The 21170-nt window shown below is 48.1% G+C and overlaps 1 protein-coding gene across 1 annotated transcript in view; it reads right to left on the minus strand.

The window, feature by feature from the left end:
• The window catches only part of SYT13 (synaptotagmin 13), a 42179-nt gene extending 22509 nt beyond the window's left edge, over nucleotides 1-19670 (minus strand). Inside the window, exon 1 of the mRNA XM_019974550.2 lies at nucleotides 19370-19670. Within this exon, the coding sequence (XP_019830109.2) occupies nucleotides 19370-19552 (183 nt within the window). The 5' untranslated portion in view covers nucleotides 19553-19670. The remainder of the gene's footprint in view (nucleotides 1-19369) is intronic.
• Between the last annotated feature and the right edge of the window lie 1500 nt (nucleotides 19671-21170).

Genomic DNA, 21170 nt, shown 5'->3' on the forward strand with positions numbered 1-21170 from the left:
TTCATCCATGTTGCTGCAAATGGCATTATTTCATTCTTTTTATGGAGAAGGAGTACCACATCTTTATCCATCCATCTGTCGCTGGACATTCAGGTTGCTTCCATGTCTTGGCTACTATGAACAACAACTAGTAGTTTCTTAAAACTTACACATACATGTACCCTCTGACCCAAGGAAGGTAAAAATATTTGTTGACAAAAAGACTTACTCATGAATACTGATAGCAACTTGAATCATACTAGCCAAAACCAGAAATCAGGCAAGTGGCCATCAACAGGACAATGGCTAGATGCCTTATGGCATGTTCTTACAATGGAATATTCCTCAAAAGTAAAGAAATGAATTGTCAATACACTCAACAACAGGGAAAAAAACCACAAAAACATGATGAACAAAAGTCATAATACATATTCATCTATACTATGTGATTTCATTTATATCAATGGTTCGCAACTCAGGGAACATCTGCAATGTTTGGAGATATTTTTTGTTTGTCACAACTGGGGGTGGAGGTTGTTACCAGTTAAGAGGCCAGAAAGCTGCTAGCTATCATCCTACATTCCCCAGGACAGCTCCCCACAACAAAGAATTATCTCACCACAAAGTAAACAGTGCCAAGGTTGAGAAACACTGATGGAAATTAACCTCTAGAACAGGTGAAACTAATCAATGAGGATAGACCTTAGAACAGTGGTTCTGATTGCTTCTAGGGAGAATTGAGTGGTAAGAGGCACAGCAGAAGTGTGGGTTACAGCCTAGAGGATATATATTTGTCAACACTGATCATCATAAACTAGCGACTTCAGATGCTTGCATTTCACTGTATGACGACTGCATCGCAATAAAATTTAGATAGAGATACACACACACACACACACACACACACACACACACACACACCACACCACACCTCTAGCCCACCTGCTGAATTAGGCTTTCTGGTGTCTGGATCAGTGTTTCTCAAACTTCACTTCCAAAGCAACACCAAAGGCAGACAAAGGTAACACATGCTCCAGGGAATGGGAAGTCTAGAACAATCGGATCTCTTTATTGAAATCTCTCGTTCTATCTTAAAGTTCGTGTGACTTTTTGTATTTGGCTCCATATAAATGTCTCAGTATTAAAATATTTTGAATTACCACAAGAAAGGACACAAAAAATTTTCTTGTTTATTTTGTGATGTGGAATATTTTCCATAACACTGGCTAGTACCACATTCCCTCTGCTCCTCAAGACACGCGCACACACACACACACACACACACACGCAGAGGCCCTAGAGGAGAAGCAGGACTCTTCCTCTCTCTGTATGTTGGACAACATACAATAAATCAAGCTGAAAGCTAACTGAGAATAAGTCATTTTGTCTCCAGGAAAGCAACAACTCGTAGAAGCGCAGTCTGTGTGAATGGCCCTCCATCCAAGTTTTCCTTCCAACCATAGAGATAACTCCCCTAGAGAGAATTTGGGGTACAGCTGTAGAAGCTCTTAACCAACCCAGAGGTTTGATCCCTTTTGCCCATTCCCTCTATAAAGCATCCTTACACACCCCTACACCGGATTGCACCTTCCCGGGCCACTTGTTCATGACCTTGTATTAGTCAGGGAAGACCAACTGCTTTGTAACAAACAACACCCAACCTCACCTCAGTGGATGAACACAATGAAAACTGGTTTCTCTAGTCTTCAAGAATCTGTTCGCTCTTCTACAAACTCAGAGTCCTCCAAGCCCCTTCCATCTTGTGGTTCTGCCCACCTGTGCCCTGTACCATTCAGATATGAACTCAACAAATCCTCGTAATAACCCTATCAGGAAGTGCTGCTATGACCAATCCCATTTTACATATGAGGACACACAGCCAGCTGGTGAGCAGTAAAGGTGAGACTCAACCCAGGCTGGCCCCGCCAGAGCTCTCTGTTTAACTGTTCCGCTGTGCCTGCAGCCCTTTACCACCGCGTCACACTTGGAATCACCGTTTGTTCACCCGCACTTTAGTGCCCCTTAGACTGATGCCTGGACCACTGCCCGGCTGCACCACTCTTTACTCCACCCCTGCGTGCCTTTAGTCAGAGGCAGAGGGTTGAGCACTGTTCCACACTTCAACCCGTAGAAATGGCACCTGGGGGAATGTAAAATTCAGATGCCCAGGTTCCTTCCCCGCTTTGTCTCAGAAGTCCTAGCTGGATCCTAAAGAATCTGTGCATCTAAGAATCTTCCTAAGGTGACTATGATGCAGGTGGTCCCTGAAGCTCACATGGGAACCCTCTGGTTTGGGGGAGGTCAGAGAATTCCAGGCAAGGTCGAGAGATAAGGTGAGCTGCTCACAGGTATGACCTCCCTCTCAGTCAAGTTCTCCTGGCTTCCAACAAACAGTTATTTGTCTGGTAGACAGCTCCTGGGGAGCTGCTCGTACCAGGATCTCCAGTTCTTGGCTACTTATGGGTGAATCCACAGGGTCAGGTCCTGGCGGAAGGGTTTATTTCAACTTGCAAATTCGAAATTCTCTTTGAAGAAGCAGCTTGTCTTCCAGTCCAGGCGCCTTGCAGTGTTTCCATGGTAACCCAGCCACCACACATCTTTTGTTATCCCTTCCAACACCTCTTCTTCTGTTTATTATAGATCTGTGCCTTCTTAAATCCCCTTCCCTTGAGACTCACCCCCTGCTGGTCTCTTTCCCTTCCATGATTATTTTAAATTCTAAAAAGGCCAGTCTGTGATTGACTTAGCACACTCCCTGCCCCATAGCTGGATCTAAGGCAACACACTAGGGGGTTTATTGTGGGGTAGACTTGCCAGCTAGGCTTATCTATCAGCCAGGTAAACGCACCTCGCCCAAACCAGCAGGAATGAACCACAACTGGGAATAACAGAAAACCCTTTCTCTGCTGCTAGTGATTCACCAGGGCCTCCGTGATAGCTCAGGCGGTAAAAAATCTGCCTGCAATGCAGGAGACCTGGGTTCAATCCTGGGGTCAGGAAGATTCCCTGGAGAAGGGAATGGCTACTTACTCCAGTATTCTTGCCTGGATAATTCCATGGACAGAGGAGACTGATGGGGTACAGTCCATGCAATAACAAAAGAGTCAGACACGACTGAGTGACCAACACTTTCACTTTTTACTTTCAGTCATTCATTCATTCGTTCAACATTTACTAAATCTCCAGATACTTATCAGCTTCAGGAATAACACTGTCCTATCATTCTCTCGTGGCTTGGGCATTTCCAGTGGAGTGGGAACAAGAAACCAGTTAGTGCAAAAAAGCAATCTCAGGTAAGAAGTCCTTTCAAGACAGGGACAGATGGTGACGAGGTTGTGTCCACTAGGAATATGAAATCAAGAAAGGCTTCCTGAGCTAAAATTTGAGGGGAGGAGACCAGCTAAATATGAGATAGAGTACATAGGAGCCCATCAAACATTACCTGGGGGAAGAGTTACAGGGTGGAGTTGGGGGAGTGAAAACAGGATTTCACGATGATTCAGAGACTCTGATTTTGGTTGCTGCACCCCCCCAGCCCCAAATCCAAGGCAGCATTCTGACAAGTGGAGAAGTGGCAGAAGGGCTTTTTGGGTCAAGGCAGCAGCTTGAAAGTCTGCAGTGTGTTCAGAGGACCATGGGTACCACCAAAGCCTTAAGCCCCGTGAGAAGAGGAGGGACCATGAGTGCTCTCAGTATCCCCACACTTCTGGAGGACACAGAATTCAAACTGATTTTTAAAATAATAATTCCACCGGGCTGCCACAGAGTGGCAAGATCCCACCCAGAGAACCTTGTATGTAGGTGGTGTCTGCATTGATTCCATCAGTCACATCACAAAACCGGACAGGACAATACAGCTGCCACCTCTCCACCTCTTCCTCTGCACCAGATGCTCTGCAAAACGCAACAGACTTTACTGTATTTGATCCTCACACAACCCTAGAGATGAGCGCCTACTGTTTTCTCTTTTTCTGTACGGGCTTCCCTGGTGGCTCAGTGGTAAAGCATCATACTAGATCAAATCAGAAAATGAAAGTGGTTTCTAAACAATCAAGCTGTGAGCAAACAGAGGGCTCAACATGTGGGCCCTGACCTTTGCCAATTTGTACACACTCTTCCTGACTCGCTGACTCCCCCTCTCTTATTATTTATTAAGGTTGGTAACAGTAGCTAACGTTGACTGAGCACCTTATCCACAGGGTTGTGGCAAGAGCAGATGGCGCATTCAAAGCAGGTAATTGAGGGGAATTTCATAAAGCAGATATTGACAAAGGTGTGGAAGGTTAAGGAAACTAACAAGTCATTGGAAATATCCTGGGGCCAGGAGCAACTGGGCAATGTTCACATGCCTAGAACTGGCCCCTGGGACAAGGGCACAGGGAATAGACAATGGGGTACATTTGGGTGGGATTGGGGGTGGGGGTGCAGGGAGAAGGATCTGGAAAGTGGTTCTGGATGCTTTCCGGCCCAGCACTAATGTTCTGGGCACTGTCCTATACGAATTAGCTGACTGAATCCTCATGACAATCCAGTGTCAGTGACAGTTAACAGATGGTCACATTGAGGCACAGAAAGGTTAAGTCACTAACCCACCGTCACACAGGAAGTGAGGGGCAGATTGGAACTGAAACCCAAAGCCCAAGTGCTTCATCCCCTCCATACATCTTGTATGTGAAGTTCAGTCATTTAAAAGAATCATTATAAGGACAACTTGATTATTCATACTATTTATTAATGCATTAACCATTTCACGTGCTGCTGCAATTAGCGCGTCCTCCCAAGGCCACCCATGGGAGTCACAGGAACCCCATTTCTTTCCAGCGGTAGTGTCAGCCAGAGCCACCCCTTCTCCTCTCCTCCTGAGGAGCCGAGGCCCTGGTGTGCCTCCTTGGGGCGGTCCATGCAGTTGACATTGCCCAGATCTCAGGCCACAGCCCAGAGTAAGGAAAGCACACCAGTGGTGCTGACTCTGCTTTCCAGACTCTAAGCCACTGGGACAGCCAGGCTCCCAGCTCAGGGGAGCCAGGCCCCTGCCTGATCCTCCTGTGGGCTACAGAGGTTACAGGTTCAAGGCACTCCTCTTTTAGTCTCTTGTTTCCCTACAATAAAGAATTCCAGAAACACCGTATGACACTTGACTGCTAGAACGGACATGCAACAATGGACTGGTTCAAATTTGGGAAAGCAGTATGACAAGGCTGTACATCGTCACCCTGCTTATTCAACTCACATGCAGAGCACATCATGTGAAATTCTGGGCTGGATGAAGCACAAGCTGGAATCAAGATTGCCGAGAGAAGTATCAACAACCTCAGATATGCAGATGACACCACCCTTATGGCAAAAGCAAAGAAGAACTAAAGAAAACCTTTCATCTCTTGATGAAAGTGAAAGAGGAGAGTGGAAAAGCTGGCTTAAAACTCAATATTCAAAAAACTAATATCATGGCATTCAGTCCCATCACTTCATGGCAAATAGATGGGAAAACAATGCAAACAGTGAGAGACTTTATTTTCCTGGGCTCCAAAATCACTGCAGATGGTGACTGCAACCATGAAATTAAAAGATGCCTGCTCCTTGGAAGAAAAGCTATGGCCAACCTAGAGAGCACATTAAAAAGCGGAGACATGACTTTGCCAACAAAGGTCTGTCTAGTCAAAGCTATGGTTTTTCCAGTAGTGATGTATGGATGTGAGAGCTGGACTATAAAGAAAGCTGAGCACTGAAGAATTGATGCTTTTGAACTGTGGTGTTGGAGAAGACTCTTGAGAGTCTCTTGGACTGCAAGGAGATCCAACTAGTCCTGAATATTCATTGGAAGGACTGATGTTGAAGTTGAAACTCCAATACTTTGGCCACCTGATGCGAAGAACTGACTCCTTAGAAAAGACTGATGCTGGGAAAGATTGAAGGCAGGAGGAGAAGGGGACAACAGAGGATGAGATGGTTGGATGGCATCACTGACATGATGGACATGGGTTTGAGTAGGCTCTGGGAGTTGGTGATGGACAGGGAAGCCTGACATGCTGGAGCCCATGGGGTCGCAAAGAGTCGGACACGACTGAGCGACTGAACTGAACTGACCTGATGTGACTGCTGACTTAACCAGCTGCTGATCCATCTGGCCTTCTGAACGTAGCCATCCCTTAGGATTTCTGGTGGATTGGTTCCAGGAACCCTTCAGACATGAAACCCACAGATAAGCAAGTCCCTCATATAAAATGCCATAGAAGAGTCGGCCTTTCAGATCCGTGGATGTGGAGAGCTAGCTGAAACAACTTTAAGTCCGTCAATTACTTACTCAAATTCTGTGCCCTGACCCTGCCCCCTATAGGCCTTGTGAAGGAAGGAAGGGATGGTTCTGGCACCTTTGACCCTGGTGGGCATATTGCCTTCAGGGTGCCCATGGCCAGCCACGGGACCAGCCCTTCTCAGCTGTTCTTCCAAACCCAAGGAATCTTCAGACCTCGGAGGCCTCTACTCTTTCTCCTCTTTCTGCAGTTTGCAACTTTCCTGATTCAGTTACCTGGGCCATGATGTCAACAGCACCCTTTCAAAGTCTAAAGATCTCCCTCGCCTCCCCATTGTTTCCCTGATCTCTCGAGGTCAATCACTGGATGGTGTCTGCATCCAGTAGCTGGGCACCACAGAAGAGTCATGCGACAGGGCAGATGGTTCCATAATAAAGTCATGGTCACCAACCTTAAACTCAGTACTTCCCAGAAATCTTACTGTTTCCTTAACTACTCCTTCAAGCTCACATTTTGGAATTTCTCTGTCTCCTCTGACTGCCTTCATAGAGGAAAAAGGAAACCAAGAGAACAAAAGACGCTTCAGTTCAGTTCAGTTCAGTTCAGTCGCACAGTAGTGTCCGACTCTTTGTGACCCCACGGGCTGCAACACACCATGCTTCCCTGTCCATCACCAGCTCTCAGAGCTTACTCAAACTCGTGTCTATCCAGTCGGTGATGCCACCCAACCATATCATCCTCTATTGTCCCCTTCTCCTCCTGCCTTCAATCTTCCCCAGCATCAGTGTCTTTTCCAATGAGTCAGTTCTTCCCATCAGGTGGCCAAAGTATTAGAGTTTCAGCTTCAGCATCAATCCTTCCAATGAATATTCAGGATTGATTTCCTTTAGGATGGACTAGTTGGACACTTAGTGTCCTGTTAACAGACCCATGGAAATGCCTTTCTTCTCCGCACTGATGCTGTGGCCCATCCAGTGTCTTGTGACACTGCGGGAGGTGTTCCCCTCTCTCCCTCCCTCCAGGATCAGTCCTTCCATCCCAGCCTTGTGCCACCGTCCCCACACATGAGAGCCTTACCCTAGCTATTTTCGGTCTGTTTCTCTCCCTCTCTCTTGAACATTCATTCTTCTCTTTCAACTGGCTCCTTCCCATCAGATTCCAACGGTGCTCCATAATTTTTTGACCTCTGTCTTTCACTCAGCCAGGCCCTAGCCCTCTCCACCCCTTGGCAGCCATGCAACTCAGAAGAACTGCCTGTACTTGGTACTGTCCTCCTCCATCACCTTCCGCCCCTCTACACCCCTTTCCCAGAGGCCCCATCAGCCCACTGAAGGTCACTGTTGATCTCCAAGGTCACTGAGGATCTTTATTGTTTCATTCTATGGGGTTTTTCAGCCTTATCTTACTTGACTTTTCAGTGACTCCCTTCTTCTTCAAAAGTTTTTCTCTTGTCATTATTAGTATTTTGATATCACATTCTCCAGGTTTTCTCCTTCCTCTCTGGCCACCCCTCCTTGTTTCATGAAACACTGGCATTCCTCAGGACTTGTTCCCAGGGCCTTTTCCCCTCTCATTCTGATTTCTAACCAGGTGGTCTCAGCCATGCTCATGGCTGGGCTTTCTACTCCCGAATATACATCCCCCCCAGAGGGTGAGCTCCAGACCTGCAGAACCACTTCATGGAGATAGCACAAAGGTTCCTCACACTCCCCTGCACAAAAGTGAACTCACGACTTAAAATATACAGCCTCATCCTTGTCTCACCACGTGGTACCACCACCCTAAGTGAAACCCTTAGCTCTCATCCCCAACTCCAACTCCTCCCTCTTCCTGAAGCCTACAGCCAACTCAGAGGCAAAGCCAGTCAATTTATCTCCTAAACACCTCTCCAAACTATTGCCACAATGACAGTGGTCCAAGCCATCATGGTCTCTGTCCAGAGTTTCCCTGGTCTCCTCACTTCTAGTCTTCTCCCATCCAAGATGATGCTGCGCCTTAAATCCAACTATGTCACATCTCACTTAAGACCTTTCAGTAGCTTCCATTGCTCTTGGGAAAATAGCCCGACACTTCTGTTGGCCCAGAGGTCCTGTGTGGTGCTCTCTGGCCGGACCTGCCTTGCTCACTTGCAATTATTCTCTCCTGTATCCTTGGAGCTCTACCCACTTTAGCCTTCCTTCAGTCCCTCCTTAGTGATATTTCTTTTTGCCACAGGGCCTTTGCACATACCCTATGCCGAGAATACTTCAAGTCCTCAACTCCAGTACCTTTACTTAGTAAATGACACTAACTTTATGCCACAGGGGTGTGCAAGACAGTTCATTTGGGGTATGGGAAGAAAATAACAGAATTTCATTTTATAATTTATTTTTACATTACTGTTTTAAAAGGTCCATTTTGTGTATGTTTTATCATGTACATGATATAACAGTAGGGCAACATGTACATATAACGTATAAACATACATATGCTTTGCGAAGAATTGAGTATGTGTGTGTAAAGGGTATATATTTTAGGCTCAAAATTCTTTACTAAGTCTCCAAATATGTTAAGATCAGAGCACTAATGAGTTATCACTTCTTGAGAGAACTCTTACCTACCTTACCGCACCTAATAGCATTAGATTTATATCCATTTGTACGACCGTGTGATGAAGCTCTCTACCCCGAGGACATGAGCTTCAGGAAGTCAAGGGTGTTGTCTGCCTGGTCACTTTGGTGTCCCTAGTTCGGACACGACTGAAGCGACTTAGCAGCAGCAGTGTTAATTCAGGGTCTTGCATATAATAGGTGATGAAGAAGTCTTTCGTTTTGGTTTGTTTTGATTTGTTGTGCTTGGTTTTTATTGATATACTGGAGTACCATTGATTAGGGCTTCCCTGTTGGCTCTGTGGTAAAGAATCCCCCTGCCAATGCAGGAGACACACGTTTGATCTCTGGGTTGTGAAGATTCCCTGGAGAAAGAAATGGCAACCCGTTTCAGTATTCTGGCCTGAGAAATCCCATGGACAGGGGAACCTGGCGGGCTACAGTCCATGGGGTCACAAAAGAGTCAGACATGACTTAGCGGCTAAACAACAACAGCTGACTAGCAACCTCGTGTTAGTTTCAGGCATAGAGCAAAGCAGTTCAGTTACACACAGTCGTGTATCTATTCTTTTTCAAACTCTTTTCCCATTTACATTATTACAGAGTGAGGAAGTATTTTTTGAATGAATGAATATCCTAGGATTCAGTTATCTCTAAAGGACTCAGAGATACCTAAACAAATATCCTAAAGGATTCAGAGATACCTAAAATATACTGAATAGAGAGACCAGGCACTGAATGTGTTGGGTGTGTTCAAAAGTATTGTCTCATTTAGTGTTTAATATTACCGTGGAGAACCTTATTGCTATCACCTCTGTTTTGTTGGTGAAGAAAGCAGGATTCAGAATGGCCAAGGTCATTGAGCTGGAAAACACTGGAAGTTGAATTCAGGTTTAGGGGCTTTCCTGATGGTCCAGTGTTTAAGAGTCTGCCTTGCAATGCAGGGACACTGGTTTGATCTGGGAAGATCCCATATGCCACAAAGCAGCAAAGTCTGTGCGCCACAGCTGCTGAGCCTGTGTGCCCAGAGCCCATGCAACGCGCCCTGCAATAGGAGAAGCCATCACAAGGAGAAGCCCATGTACCACAAGAGAGTAACCCTGCTCGCCGCAACTAGAGAAAGCCCACGTGCAGCAATGAAGACTCAGTGCAGCCGTAAGATAAATAAAATTGTAAAAAGAAAATAAATTCAGGTTTAGAGTCTAAGTCTAATTTGCTTCCTATTACATCTCAGCGATTTGATCAAGAAGTGAGCATTTTCGTTCTAAGAGGCAATTTCCTCTCTTACATGGTCTCAAAGACTAGACTGTTTTTACTTAAACTCATTCTGGTGAATATCCAAATACACACAAGTCTACCAAGTAGTGGTTACCAATGAGATACCTACGCTCTTCTTCGCTCCTTTTCATCCTCTGATCCTTTGTCTCTCTGAGTTTGGTAATGAGGCTGTTACAGGAAGAGCAACAGTCATGTCGCTACTTAATGGATTCAGCCTACTCGCGAGGTAGGCAACTTATTAGATCATGCATCTGCAGGGAATATGCCCCAAAGCCCCGAGACCACGCTGATGTTTTCCCAGGCAGTTTCGTCTCTTCTCGTGCCATTGCTGCCTTCACTGTATGTCTTTCTGGGAGCCTCGCCCTTTCTTTGTGAATTGACTGTGCTGGAAACAAAAACACCATCTAAGGTGCTTGGGGGGTGCACTGTGAGAAAGGATGGGGGTTCGGATATGAAACACAGGAGTTTAGAGCTCACTGAAGTTATTCTCAGCTTCATTCTGCAACTGTTTCCTAATAAGTCATCTAGTTGCCCAAACAAACCACTCTTCCCCAACCTCCTCATCTTCAAATGCAGTTCTCTTGAAAACATCATTCTTTATTTCTTTTTTTTTTTTTTTTGGCCGCACCTCATGGGAAGGATCTCAGTTCCCCCACCAGGGACTGAACTCAGGCACAGCAGTAAAATAATCTAATCCTATCCACTAGACCACCAGGGAACTCATGAAAGTATCAATCTTAATTCTGTTTGAAAAGCAGTCTTCACTATGCTGCCTCCATAACTCACATCCCTTTCATCAGGCTACTTTTAGCAGCAAGTTCAAAACTGTGTGGTTTATAATGATTTTCCAAGTAAAATGTGCTCCCCCGGGGTATTATCTCATTGGTCTTTGCAATAGAAGATTTTTAAAACTGTTTCCAATGTCAGCTGTGTGAACCGATGCTTGAAGGGCAGGAAGACTCCACGTCCTCCAGGCTTGTCTTGATGCCCTGCCTTGTCACTGGGGGTGAGCACAGAGATTCTTCCACAAGCTCAGCACCTTCTCCTGCTTTTATTTCTGTGCTTGTGATTTTTACGTTGGCTGCAAGCAGAGGCGGTGGCCCCAGGAGTCTCCTTCCCATTCATCTATCCGTCCATCCAATGACTCATGCAGTCAGTCATTCAGTGTTTCTCCTCACTTCTCTTGCTCTCTGCCATCCTGCTCAGTTTTTCTATGAAGGAAAAGTACGTCTTGAATTAACGAGAGGAGGGTGGGCAGAGTCAATGAAATATATCAAAGTACCCTAGGGTCTCCGCCAGATGGGTTAAGACTCAATTTCACAGATTTTCCATGGGACGCTCTTCCCCTTTTCTCTTATTTGTATATGCACGTATACATATTCCCATCCATGTGTGCATGTATTCATATATGCAACCACCCCTCATTCTTTGACTCTAATCTGTTCATGGAAATAAGCCTGCCGGGCCAGTGAATTTCAGAGAGCAGTCACTTGCATTCCACTGTTTTAAATGGGAAAAATTAAAATGCATTCCGAGTCCACCCCAAACATCAGTCAGGTTCCCAAAATATCACTATAAATCACTGCAATGCCCTTAAACACCATGTAAAACTCTCCTAGGAATGTTCTATAATATGAATCAATTAAAACACCCTTTTCTTAATTAGCACTTAGGGAACTCCTCAGTGGGAAGGTCTATTTTTGTGCAGTGAATAGACATGGTAAGCAATCAAGGCTCCTCCTCCTGGCATCACATTGGCCCAGTGATGCCCATGTGAAGAAATGTCGCTGAGAAGTAGTAAATGCCACCTCAACTAGACCTGAGTTTCTAGAGCCCCCAGGAACCTAGGTGAAGCAGATGGGGACCCTTGAGGGACTAAAGTTTTGGGGGGAAAGGATAAGGAAGGTGACGATGATAACACGCACGGGGATCATCCACACAGAGTCTGCTTTCTCCTTCTGACTCTGGGGTGGTCGGTCTCCTTTCAGCTTGCCTCCTTTCTTTGTCTTCTGGGTCTGCAGCTTCCCCATCCTACCGGTCTCTCCCCTTCCTTCTGCCTCCCCCTTAAGCCCATCTGATTTCTAGTTCGGGTGTTTCTCCCACTGTGCTCTGTTGGTCTCTCTCTTTCTCTTCCTGTACTCCAGGCACATGAGAGGAATCTGGGCCAGTATCTGAAAATCTAAAAATGTCGAAAGATGCAGCAGCATTTTCTGCTGGAGTGAACAAAAGGTGCTATTGAGCCGTCAGTCACATGAAGAGAGGAGCCATGAGCCTGAATTATCTACATGCTGAACCAGAGGAGAAACTAGAGAGGGAATAAGACGGGACGGGTCTGGGACCTGTCACTGAGAAGGACCAATGGACACAGACCAAAGGTCCGCAGTATGTTTCAAAGAGCCTAGTGCTTCCAGTGGGCATGTGCTCATCTCCCTGAAATAATCCATGCTGATTTCTTGATGCAAAATTCATACTGTCTTCCCTGTTACTAAGCAACCAGCCCAAACATGTTTACTGTGTAAATTTCTCTGGAGGGCCTGGGGCCGCACCCAGTGCTCGAAGCATAAAGGATGCAAGAGGCACAGAAGCCAGCCAAAGCTTTGGGAAAGGTTTTAAACTGACCTGCAAAGATCCATATATTGTAGACACTTTTAGGCCATACCTGGGGAAATGCAGTGGCTCAAGTAAAATTTTGACTATTTTTTTCCTGCTAATCTCCAGCCTAGTGGACAAGGATGTGGACTCTGGAGCCCGACTTCCTAAATGTGATTCCCAGTTCTGCTACGGAATAAGTTGCTACAGAGTAAGTTCCATGTGTAAAATGGATGCAATAAGTATGCATATATCAGGGCTATTGTGGGGATAAAATTAATATGATTGAAGAGCTTAGAATAGTGCCTGGCACACAAGAAGTCAATAAACGTTAGCTATACTATCACTATTCTTTATTACTCTATGGAAACGGATATACTTTTTGTTTGTTTATATCAATAGGAGAGTTTATCGGCTGGGAGATCAGCTAAGAAATCAACTCTTTAAAAGGATTGAGAATCCAAGGTCAGGCCTTCCGGCAGTCCAGGGTCAAATCAGTTCCAGGAGCGGGGTTAGCAATTCATGTTGGCCTCCTGTGATCACTGAAGTACCAGGAGACCTCGTCAGGGCAGCCAACAAGAACTGGAGACAAGCCCTACTTTGGGGCAAAGTTGGAGGTGCCTATCCTAAGGGTCTCCCATGGCCCCCTGAACCTCACCTGTGATATGCTTAATGACAACTGCTGGCTTCATTGTCTGCTTCCTTGCTTACAAGGAAGAGCATACACCTGTCTTTTTACCGCTATGGCCCAGTGCCTAGAATATGTTCATTAACCTTTAATGAGTGAATTTAATAGTTGCTGAAATGTAGTGCTGGGGCTCTGATCCATCCTCTCTGCCAAGTCTACATTCAGACAAGTACTCTGAGAAGACGTTGCTCCAGGGGTCTAAGGAAGAGGAAAACAGGCAGAAGCATTAATCAGGCCGCACTGATGTTCCCCAGGCCCTGGTCTGAGGGAGGAGGCAGCTGCAGGAGTAGCAGCAGAAAGCAGACAGGGCCGGGGGGTGGTGAATAACAGACCACAAAAAGGAGGGCCGTGTCTTGATGACAGCCCCCAAATCCTCCTATTAAAAAACACTGGCTTGATACTAAAACAGTATTCATAAACATTACATCACAACCTGACAGATAAGAACTTTACTGAATTATAACTACATTCAGAAAATACACAAATCATAAATGTAGAGCTGTATATGCTTTCTCTCATAAAGTGGACACAGCTGTGTAATCAGTACCATGTCAAGAGGCAGAGCTTATAAACAGAAGCTTCCCCACTCTGCCCCAGGCATTACCTGTCCCCAGTGGAAACCCCAGACATAAATGGGCTTGATTTCAAATCTAGTGGAAATGGAATCTTAACCATGTGCATTCCTTTGTACCTTTACTCTCTTCTTCAGATGTTCTGATATGATTTAAATCAAAATATACATTGACCGTCACGTGCCTGTTATCTACTGGATATCGTCAGAGGTACAAGGAAAATGAAACACAGTTCTTAATCTCAGAGAGGGGGAAAGACTCTACTATACATATGTTGCTTGATAAAAATACAGCACATATTTAAATTATTTCTTAAAAACATCGAATCTATTAGGTGTTTGCTCTGGTCAAAATGTTTATGCCCCTCGAAAAATTCATATGTTAAAACCTAACCTGAAAGGTGATGCTATTAAGAGGTGGGGCATTGGGGTTAGCAGCTGTGAGGGTGAAGCCTTCATAAGAGGGATTAGTGTCCCCATAAAAGTGACAGAAGAGAGCTTCCTGCCCCTTCTACCCCGTGAAAGGTGAAAGTGGAAGTCACTCAGTCGTGTCCGACTCATTGTGACCCCACGGACTATACGGTCCGTGGACTTCTCCAGGCCAGAATTCTGGAGTGGGTAGCAGTTCTCTTCTCCAGGGGATCTTCCCAACCCAAGGATCGAACCCAGGTCTTAAGCATTGCAGGTGGATTCTTTACCAGCTGAGCCATCAGGGAAGCGCAGGAATACTGGAGTGGGTAGACTACCAGCAGATTTACTCTCCAGCAGATCCTCCTGACCCAGGAATTGAACCAGCCGGGGTCTCTTGCATTGCAGGTGGATTCTTTACCAGCTGAGCTACTGGGGAACCAGGTGAGGTTACAGCCAAAAGTCTAGGAAGCAGGTCTTCACCAGACACTGGGTTGGCCAGAGCTTTGATCTTGGACTTCCCAGCTTCTAGCTCCATGAGAAATAAATTTTTGTTTATAAGCTACCCACTCTGTGGTATTTTGTTATAATAACCTGAATGAACTAACACAGTGTTCCATCAAAAGTCACTTTGCTTCTCAACTCTGCTGGAAAGAAGGTAGGATTTTAGAGTTTGGTAGTAAGTAGCAGTAGGAGCTGGGAGACGTGGATACAAGAGACCTGGGGACCACTGCTGGGGGGCCCTAGGAGGAAGCCTTTGACCGCTAGGGGACAGCAGCAGGGTTACTCTGGGAACCTCTGAGACGCATCTGAGAAGATTCACATAAGGGGACAACAAGATAAGCGCCAGATGGGAAGAAAAATCACACATTGAAACTAAAGCTTTCTGAGAACAGAACCCAAGTCACGCTGAGGCATCCGGGGCACCAAGCTGTGGGGAAGGACAGCTCCCCCGCTTGCTCAGTAGTCATGTAGGTTCACCAAAAGGAGGGCTTCATCTGCAAGGACCCAGAAATGCAGTGAGTGGCAGCCTGTGCAGACAAGCATGAAAAGGAAATTCTGGGGGACGGAACCAATGGGTCTTGCTGCCTGTCACTAATAGGTTCAGCAGCAGCAGTGAATTAAAATGATCACATACACATATCCCACATCTGACCCTCCTCTGTCTCGTGGCTCAAGCATTCGGCCATCACTGCATAATAACCAAGCTTTGAAAGCTGGGCTGATAACAGAAAACGAGGTCCCAGGTGATCCCAGGTCACAAGGATGGTGTAGTGAGACTGAATCCCTCTCCCCCTCCATAAAGGACGGCACACAACGGGGCGGAGGGGTTGAGGGATTGTGTAAGAAGGCAGGAAAAGGGTCCACGATGTACATTTCGGAAAAACCAAGAAAAAGAATGAATTGAAGCCAGCTGGAGGCGTGAACAGCAGTGAGAGTTTGCACCTTGGCCACCTCCCACTCAGCAGAGACATTGGATGAGTTTCTACGGTTGTTTAGAGAAGCCTATGGTACCTCCTCTGAGTGCTTGAAAAAGCAGCAAATAAAAGACACAGGACTACAACAGTCCACCTAATAAAATCAATCTTGGAAATAGCTACACATGTGCCTCTTTATTCTTTCATTAAATAAAAGGATCTCGCGGGAGATTTAATAAGTGCATAATTTAGAATTAGGGATGAGCATAAACACTATCGAAAAGCTGTGAGGTACTCTGAAACTACCCGTGATTTCCCTTGAGGACCAAGTCACAGGTATTGTTCATATTCCTGTGACGTGTTGTTTATACTCCTATTTACAGAAAATGCTAAGTTTCAGGTAGAGGCTCATGAAAATGGAGTTTTTTCCTCTCCAAGACCATGAACCCCTTCCATTTTTAGCTACAGACTCCCTGTTGGGATCTGTGGATCTCAGGTGAAGAACCTGCAAGGAAAACTTCAAGTTCTTTTCAAAAGCACTATAAACTTTAACTTCAGCTGACCACTCATGGCCAGAAATTAGATTCCCCAGGCATAGCTAAGAAATCCAAGGAGTTTTTTCCAGCAACCACAACCAGCAACTTACAGAGACACCCCAGTTCTCCTGGTTCAGGAATCCAGAATCCTCTTCCCCAGCCCCAATGCCCTCTCTGTTTAAGAAGCATCTTCTGAGAACCTTCCTTACCAGACTCTTCTCCTCTTTGTCGACATGTGCCAAGCCCCTCGCCCTGCTGCCATCTGCCCTATCACCACCTCCCTTTACTTTTTTTGAAATGTCAACATGCTGTCTTTTTTCTCTGTGTACTTTATCTGGGTCAGCGGCTGAATCAGTCTGAGCACAACGGTAGCCAAACCAACATTGTGAGATCTCAGCTGCATCACGTTCACACCTACAGATTCACATCCAGGTGCCCAAATCCTCATCACTGAGGGAACCAAGTGAGGGATGTGAATGGATGGGTCTCACGTATCAACAGGGGCTTCCCAGGTGGCTCAGCATCAAAGAATCTGCCTGCAAGGCAGGAGACACTGTTTCGATCCCTGGGTCGGGAAGATGCCCTGGAGAAAGAAATGGAAACCCGCTCTAGTATTCTTCCCTAAACCATCCCACGGACAGAATTAGCCTGGCAGGCTACAGTCCATGGGGTCACAAAGAATCGGACATGACTGAGTGACTGAGCACGCACATATCAACAAGCATTTATTGTGACCCTGTGAGCCAGCTCTGGGTTGCAAAATATATCTACATTTGAAGAAATAACTCAGACAATAATCTCCAATGGCTGGGCATGGGATGCCTTAATATTAGTCAATAATTTCTCATTGGGCACCTACTAGGTTTCAGACACTGAGTAGGTGCTGGGAATGAATATTGTAAGTAAGCAGATACGAAAAATCACATCCAACTGTCACAAACGCTACAAACAGAAATAAGAAGGCATAGTATGGAGGGTATAATGGGGGAGGGGGGCTTTGTTACATGTGGCCACGGGCAGAATCCTCCCCCTGAAGAGGTGAAATGCAAACAGAAGGAGACCCACAGGATGAGGAGGAGCCATCTCTGTGAAAAGTCAGAGGAAAATGGGAGGGGTTGGCGTCTTCAAGAAGGATAAAAACCCAGGGGAGCTGAGACCATCCATGATGGGGGGCACTCACACGAGCTTGGCTGGAGAGGCAAACGCGGGCCACACCAGACAGGCAAGACCGTGGGGTGGAGTGGCTCACAGCACGGACTCCAGAACCAGACCAGCTTAGAATCAGGCTCAGGAACTTCTCGGGCTGTGTGGCCCTGGGCAAACTCACCCACCCTCTCTGAACCTTAGCCGCATTATCTACGTCTGTCATTGAGTGGCTAATTGCATTAGGTGTACAGCACTTAGAGCCCAGCCCCGGGCAAGTGCCAGGCTACGGTGTGCTGTGGTCTGTTCAAAAGCTCAGTGAGAAGCTGGGGAGGATTTCAAGCCCGGGAGACGCAGGATCTGGTTTGTCTTTAACAGATCATTGGCCGCTGCTTGGGCTACTGGTCCTCAAGAAGACAAAGAGCTGGAAGTGATCCCGGAGGTCATTTGCACCAACAGTGGTCCCAGTGATTCTTTCTGGGAAGGGGCGGGGGTGGGGGACAGACAATGCCTGAAGAGCTGCCACGGAGAAAGGCAGAAGAATGAATGGCTGTCCCTCAAGTGTGCCGAGTGGGAGAGGAGGTTGAGGCCTCCATGTTTGGAGAAGAGCTTGTCCAGCAGCCCCCAACCGCGGACCCCCGCACAGGCCCCGTGGGGAGCCCGCTGCTCCCATTTCAGACGGCCCTGGATCCCACATCCCCCTGCCCAGCTGACCCCGGATCCTGCCGGCACCAATGTCACTTTGCTGGGATCCCAAGTCCCTCAAGGACAGCAGCCATTTCCTTCCCCTCTCACAGTGACTGACAGGGCCCCCGCAGCTGGGCCTGAGCTTTTGAATAATTGATTGGCAAAAGGAAGGCGGGGGCACGGCTCTGTAGTGCGGGTCCTGGAACTCTGAGCCCTGGAAGGAATCGAGGGGGCCCAGGGAAGTCGTTAAGTCACCTCCCTCTTCCCCAGGGGGGGCCTGCCTTCCTCCAGTCTCTCTGGCCAGACCCTCCCTCCCAGGTCTGCAGAGGACTTAGCCTCTGCCACTTTGGGGATATGTCCTGGACTTCACAGCCCATGTAGGGCAGTCCTCCCAAACCTTTCTCAGACCCCCTTCGGCTGCAGTGTACAATGGGGACCCCACCCATTTTCTGCCCAGAGAGGCCCTGGGGGACGAGCTCATGTGGAGATAAAAGCCCTCCCGTCTCCAGAGACATCTGCAGCCACATCGGTGGGGAGTGGAGGGTTGGAGGGGGGCTCAGAGCTACTCCCTCAGGCTGGCTGGAGCTGAGGGCTGCTAGGGGGAGGGTGAGGGTCGCCCAGGCCCTCCATACTCACCTGCCTCTCCAGACCCCAGCACCCCCAGCCCAACCGCCCCTGCCCCGCTCCCACTGCAGCCCCCGGCTGCCACCCCCTCTCTCCCTTCTCAGCTCGGTCAGTGAGCTCCCCTGCGCCAGCGGCACAACGGGCCCACTTTGTTTTCTATCACCCTTTCTCTTCTCCCCAGTTCCTGGAGCTTCTCCTTCTCGGTCATTCCCCTCTTCCTCTCCCCTAAGCCTCGCAGCCCCCTGCCCCAAACCCTCAGAGCCTCCCTGTCTTATTACTCACCCCTCCAACTCGCCTCCCAGCTCCGATTTCTATCTAAGCCCCCTTTCCCACTCACTCCCATGCTTGCACCTTAGGCTTGCTGGCCCCTTTCCTCCCGTACCCTAGCCGCCACCCCCCCACCCCCCAGGCCTTTGGGACCCCCCGCCCCCGCCCCAGGGCCTCTGAACACATCCGCTGTCCAAACACGTCCGCTGTCCCCACTCCCAGCCGGGCTCTGTCGCGCAAAGAAGAACGCCAACCATTCCTTCCCATCCACTCCCCCCGCCGCAGCCGCCAGGGAGACCCCCCACCCAAGCCCCGGGGAAGCCGAGGCCCACGGCCGCTCACCTGTTGGGCGGCCCGCAGCACGCTGGGCTTCGCCTTCTCCGGGTCGGGCTCCAGGTCTCGCTGCAACACTCCCTTCTTGGGGTGCATGTGCCGGCACAGGCAGGTGACCCCGCACAGCGCGAGGATGCTGGTGGCCGTGCCCAGCGTGGCGCCCAGCGCGATCACCGGCACCGACAGCACCATGGTGCCCCGCTTCCCCGCACCGGGCTCGGTCCCGCCGCCGCGTGCCTCCCCGACCTGGGGTCCAGGCGCGCCAGCCGCTCTCCAACCGCCGCCGCCGGAGGGGCGGAGGGGCGGAGGGGCGGGCAGGGAGGGCGGCCCGAGGACGTCAGAGCGGGAGGCTGGACCCAGAGCTGGCTGTTGCGGCAGCGCGTCAGCCCAGCACGTGACCCGACCCCCCACCCCGGCCCAAGGTGGATCCGCTCAGGTGGAAGGAACCTGAGCGCATCGTCCTCTCGTCTCGAGTCATCCTTCACGCTTTAGCTTTAAGTAGGACTCTTGGGTTCACTTGGGTTCAAGAACAGGAGCTCGCCAAGGTCACACTGTGCGTTAGGTTAGCCGGCAAACCAGGACTCAAACCTTGGCCTGCAGCTCTGTCTGGATAGGGGGTCGTTTTATCAGACTACTAACTGGTGCAGAGAGCCCTCTCCGTGGAAAAGACCCTGATGCTGCTGGGAAAGATTGAAGGCAAAAGGAGAAGGGGGCAGCAGCGGATGACACGGTTAGATAGCATCATCAACTCAATGGACATGAATTTGAGCAAAGTCTGGGAGATAGGGAAGGACAGGGAAGCCTGGTATGCTGCAGTCCATGGGTTTGCAGAGTCTGATACGACTTAAGGGCTGAACAAAAAAGCTTTGTTCACCCTCTGGCCAAGGAGGCTTTGGAAAATCGAGGCCTGCATGAGCTTTTTCAAACACAAAAAGCTGGAGATTTCCCATCTCCCAAACTTGCCATGTGTTTACTTCCAGGGAGAGGGACTGGCGACCAGGGAGAGGGCATTGATGCTGTGTCTGGGGTTGAGACTATACCTCTCTTGTCCTGGAGAGGATGATTGCAATGATTCTTTTCACATCTGTCTGCACTTCCTTAGCCATGAGATTGGCATGTATTCTCATCTCCATTTACAGATGAGGAAGCCTAGACTCAGAGAGGATGTAGGGCAGGTTGAAAAATCCAAACTCAAGTTTGCAGGTTTCAAGTCCACATGCCACCCTAAAGGAAAGGACTTACCATAGAAGGATAAAGAGTATCAAATGCAGCAGCTAGGATTCCATGCTTCGATCCAGAGAAAGAAATTTAGTGTGCTTAGAGTGAGGGAAAATTAGAATTCCAGGCATGAGGAGGGTTGTCTCAGATCACAAACAGGGCTTTCCAGTGATTTTCATTATGTGGAAAGTTTCATTTAATTCAGCGAGCATTTGCTGGGTGTTGGTGGTGATTTCGTTCCAAACAGGGCTCTAGGCTTCCCATGAGGCTGATGACTCCCAAACCTATGATCATTCTAGCCAGACCTTTTCTGTCGAGATGCAGACGTGACCAACATCTGATACCTCCCAGTGTTTGTCATCCACTTCTGCACAATAGACCCATAACTCTATCAGAGGGCTTCCCAGGTGCCTCAGAGGGTAGAGAATCTGCCTGCAGTGCAGGAGACGTGGGAGACATAAGTTCAGTCTCTGAGTTGGGAAGATCCCCTGGAGAAGGAAACCACTCCACTATTCTTGCTTGGAGAATCCCATGATTCTGGTGAGCTACAGTTCACGGGGACGCAAAGAGTCGGACGTGACTGAAGCAACTC

The sequence above is a fragment of the Bos indicus genome, chromosome 15, assembly GCF_029378745.1.
Source record: "Bos indicus isolate NIAB-ARS_2022 breed Sahiwal x Tharparkar chromosome 15, NIAB-ARS_B.indTharparkar_mat_pri_1.0, whole genome shotgun sequence".
In the NCBI taxonomy this organism is placed as follows: Eukaryota; Metazoa; Chordata; class Mammalia; order Artiodactyla; family Bovidae; genus Bos; species Bos indicus.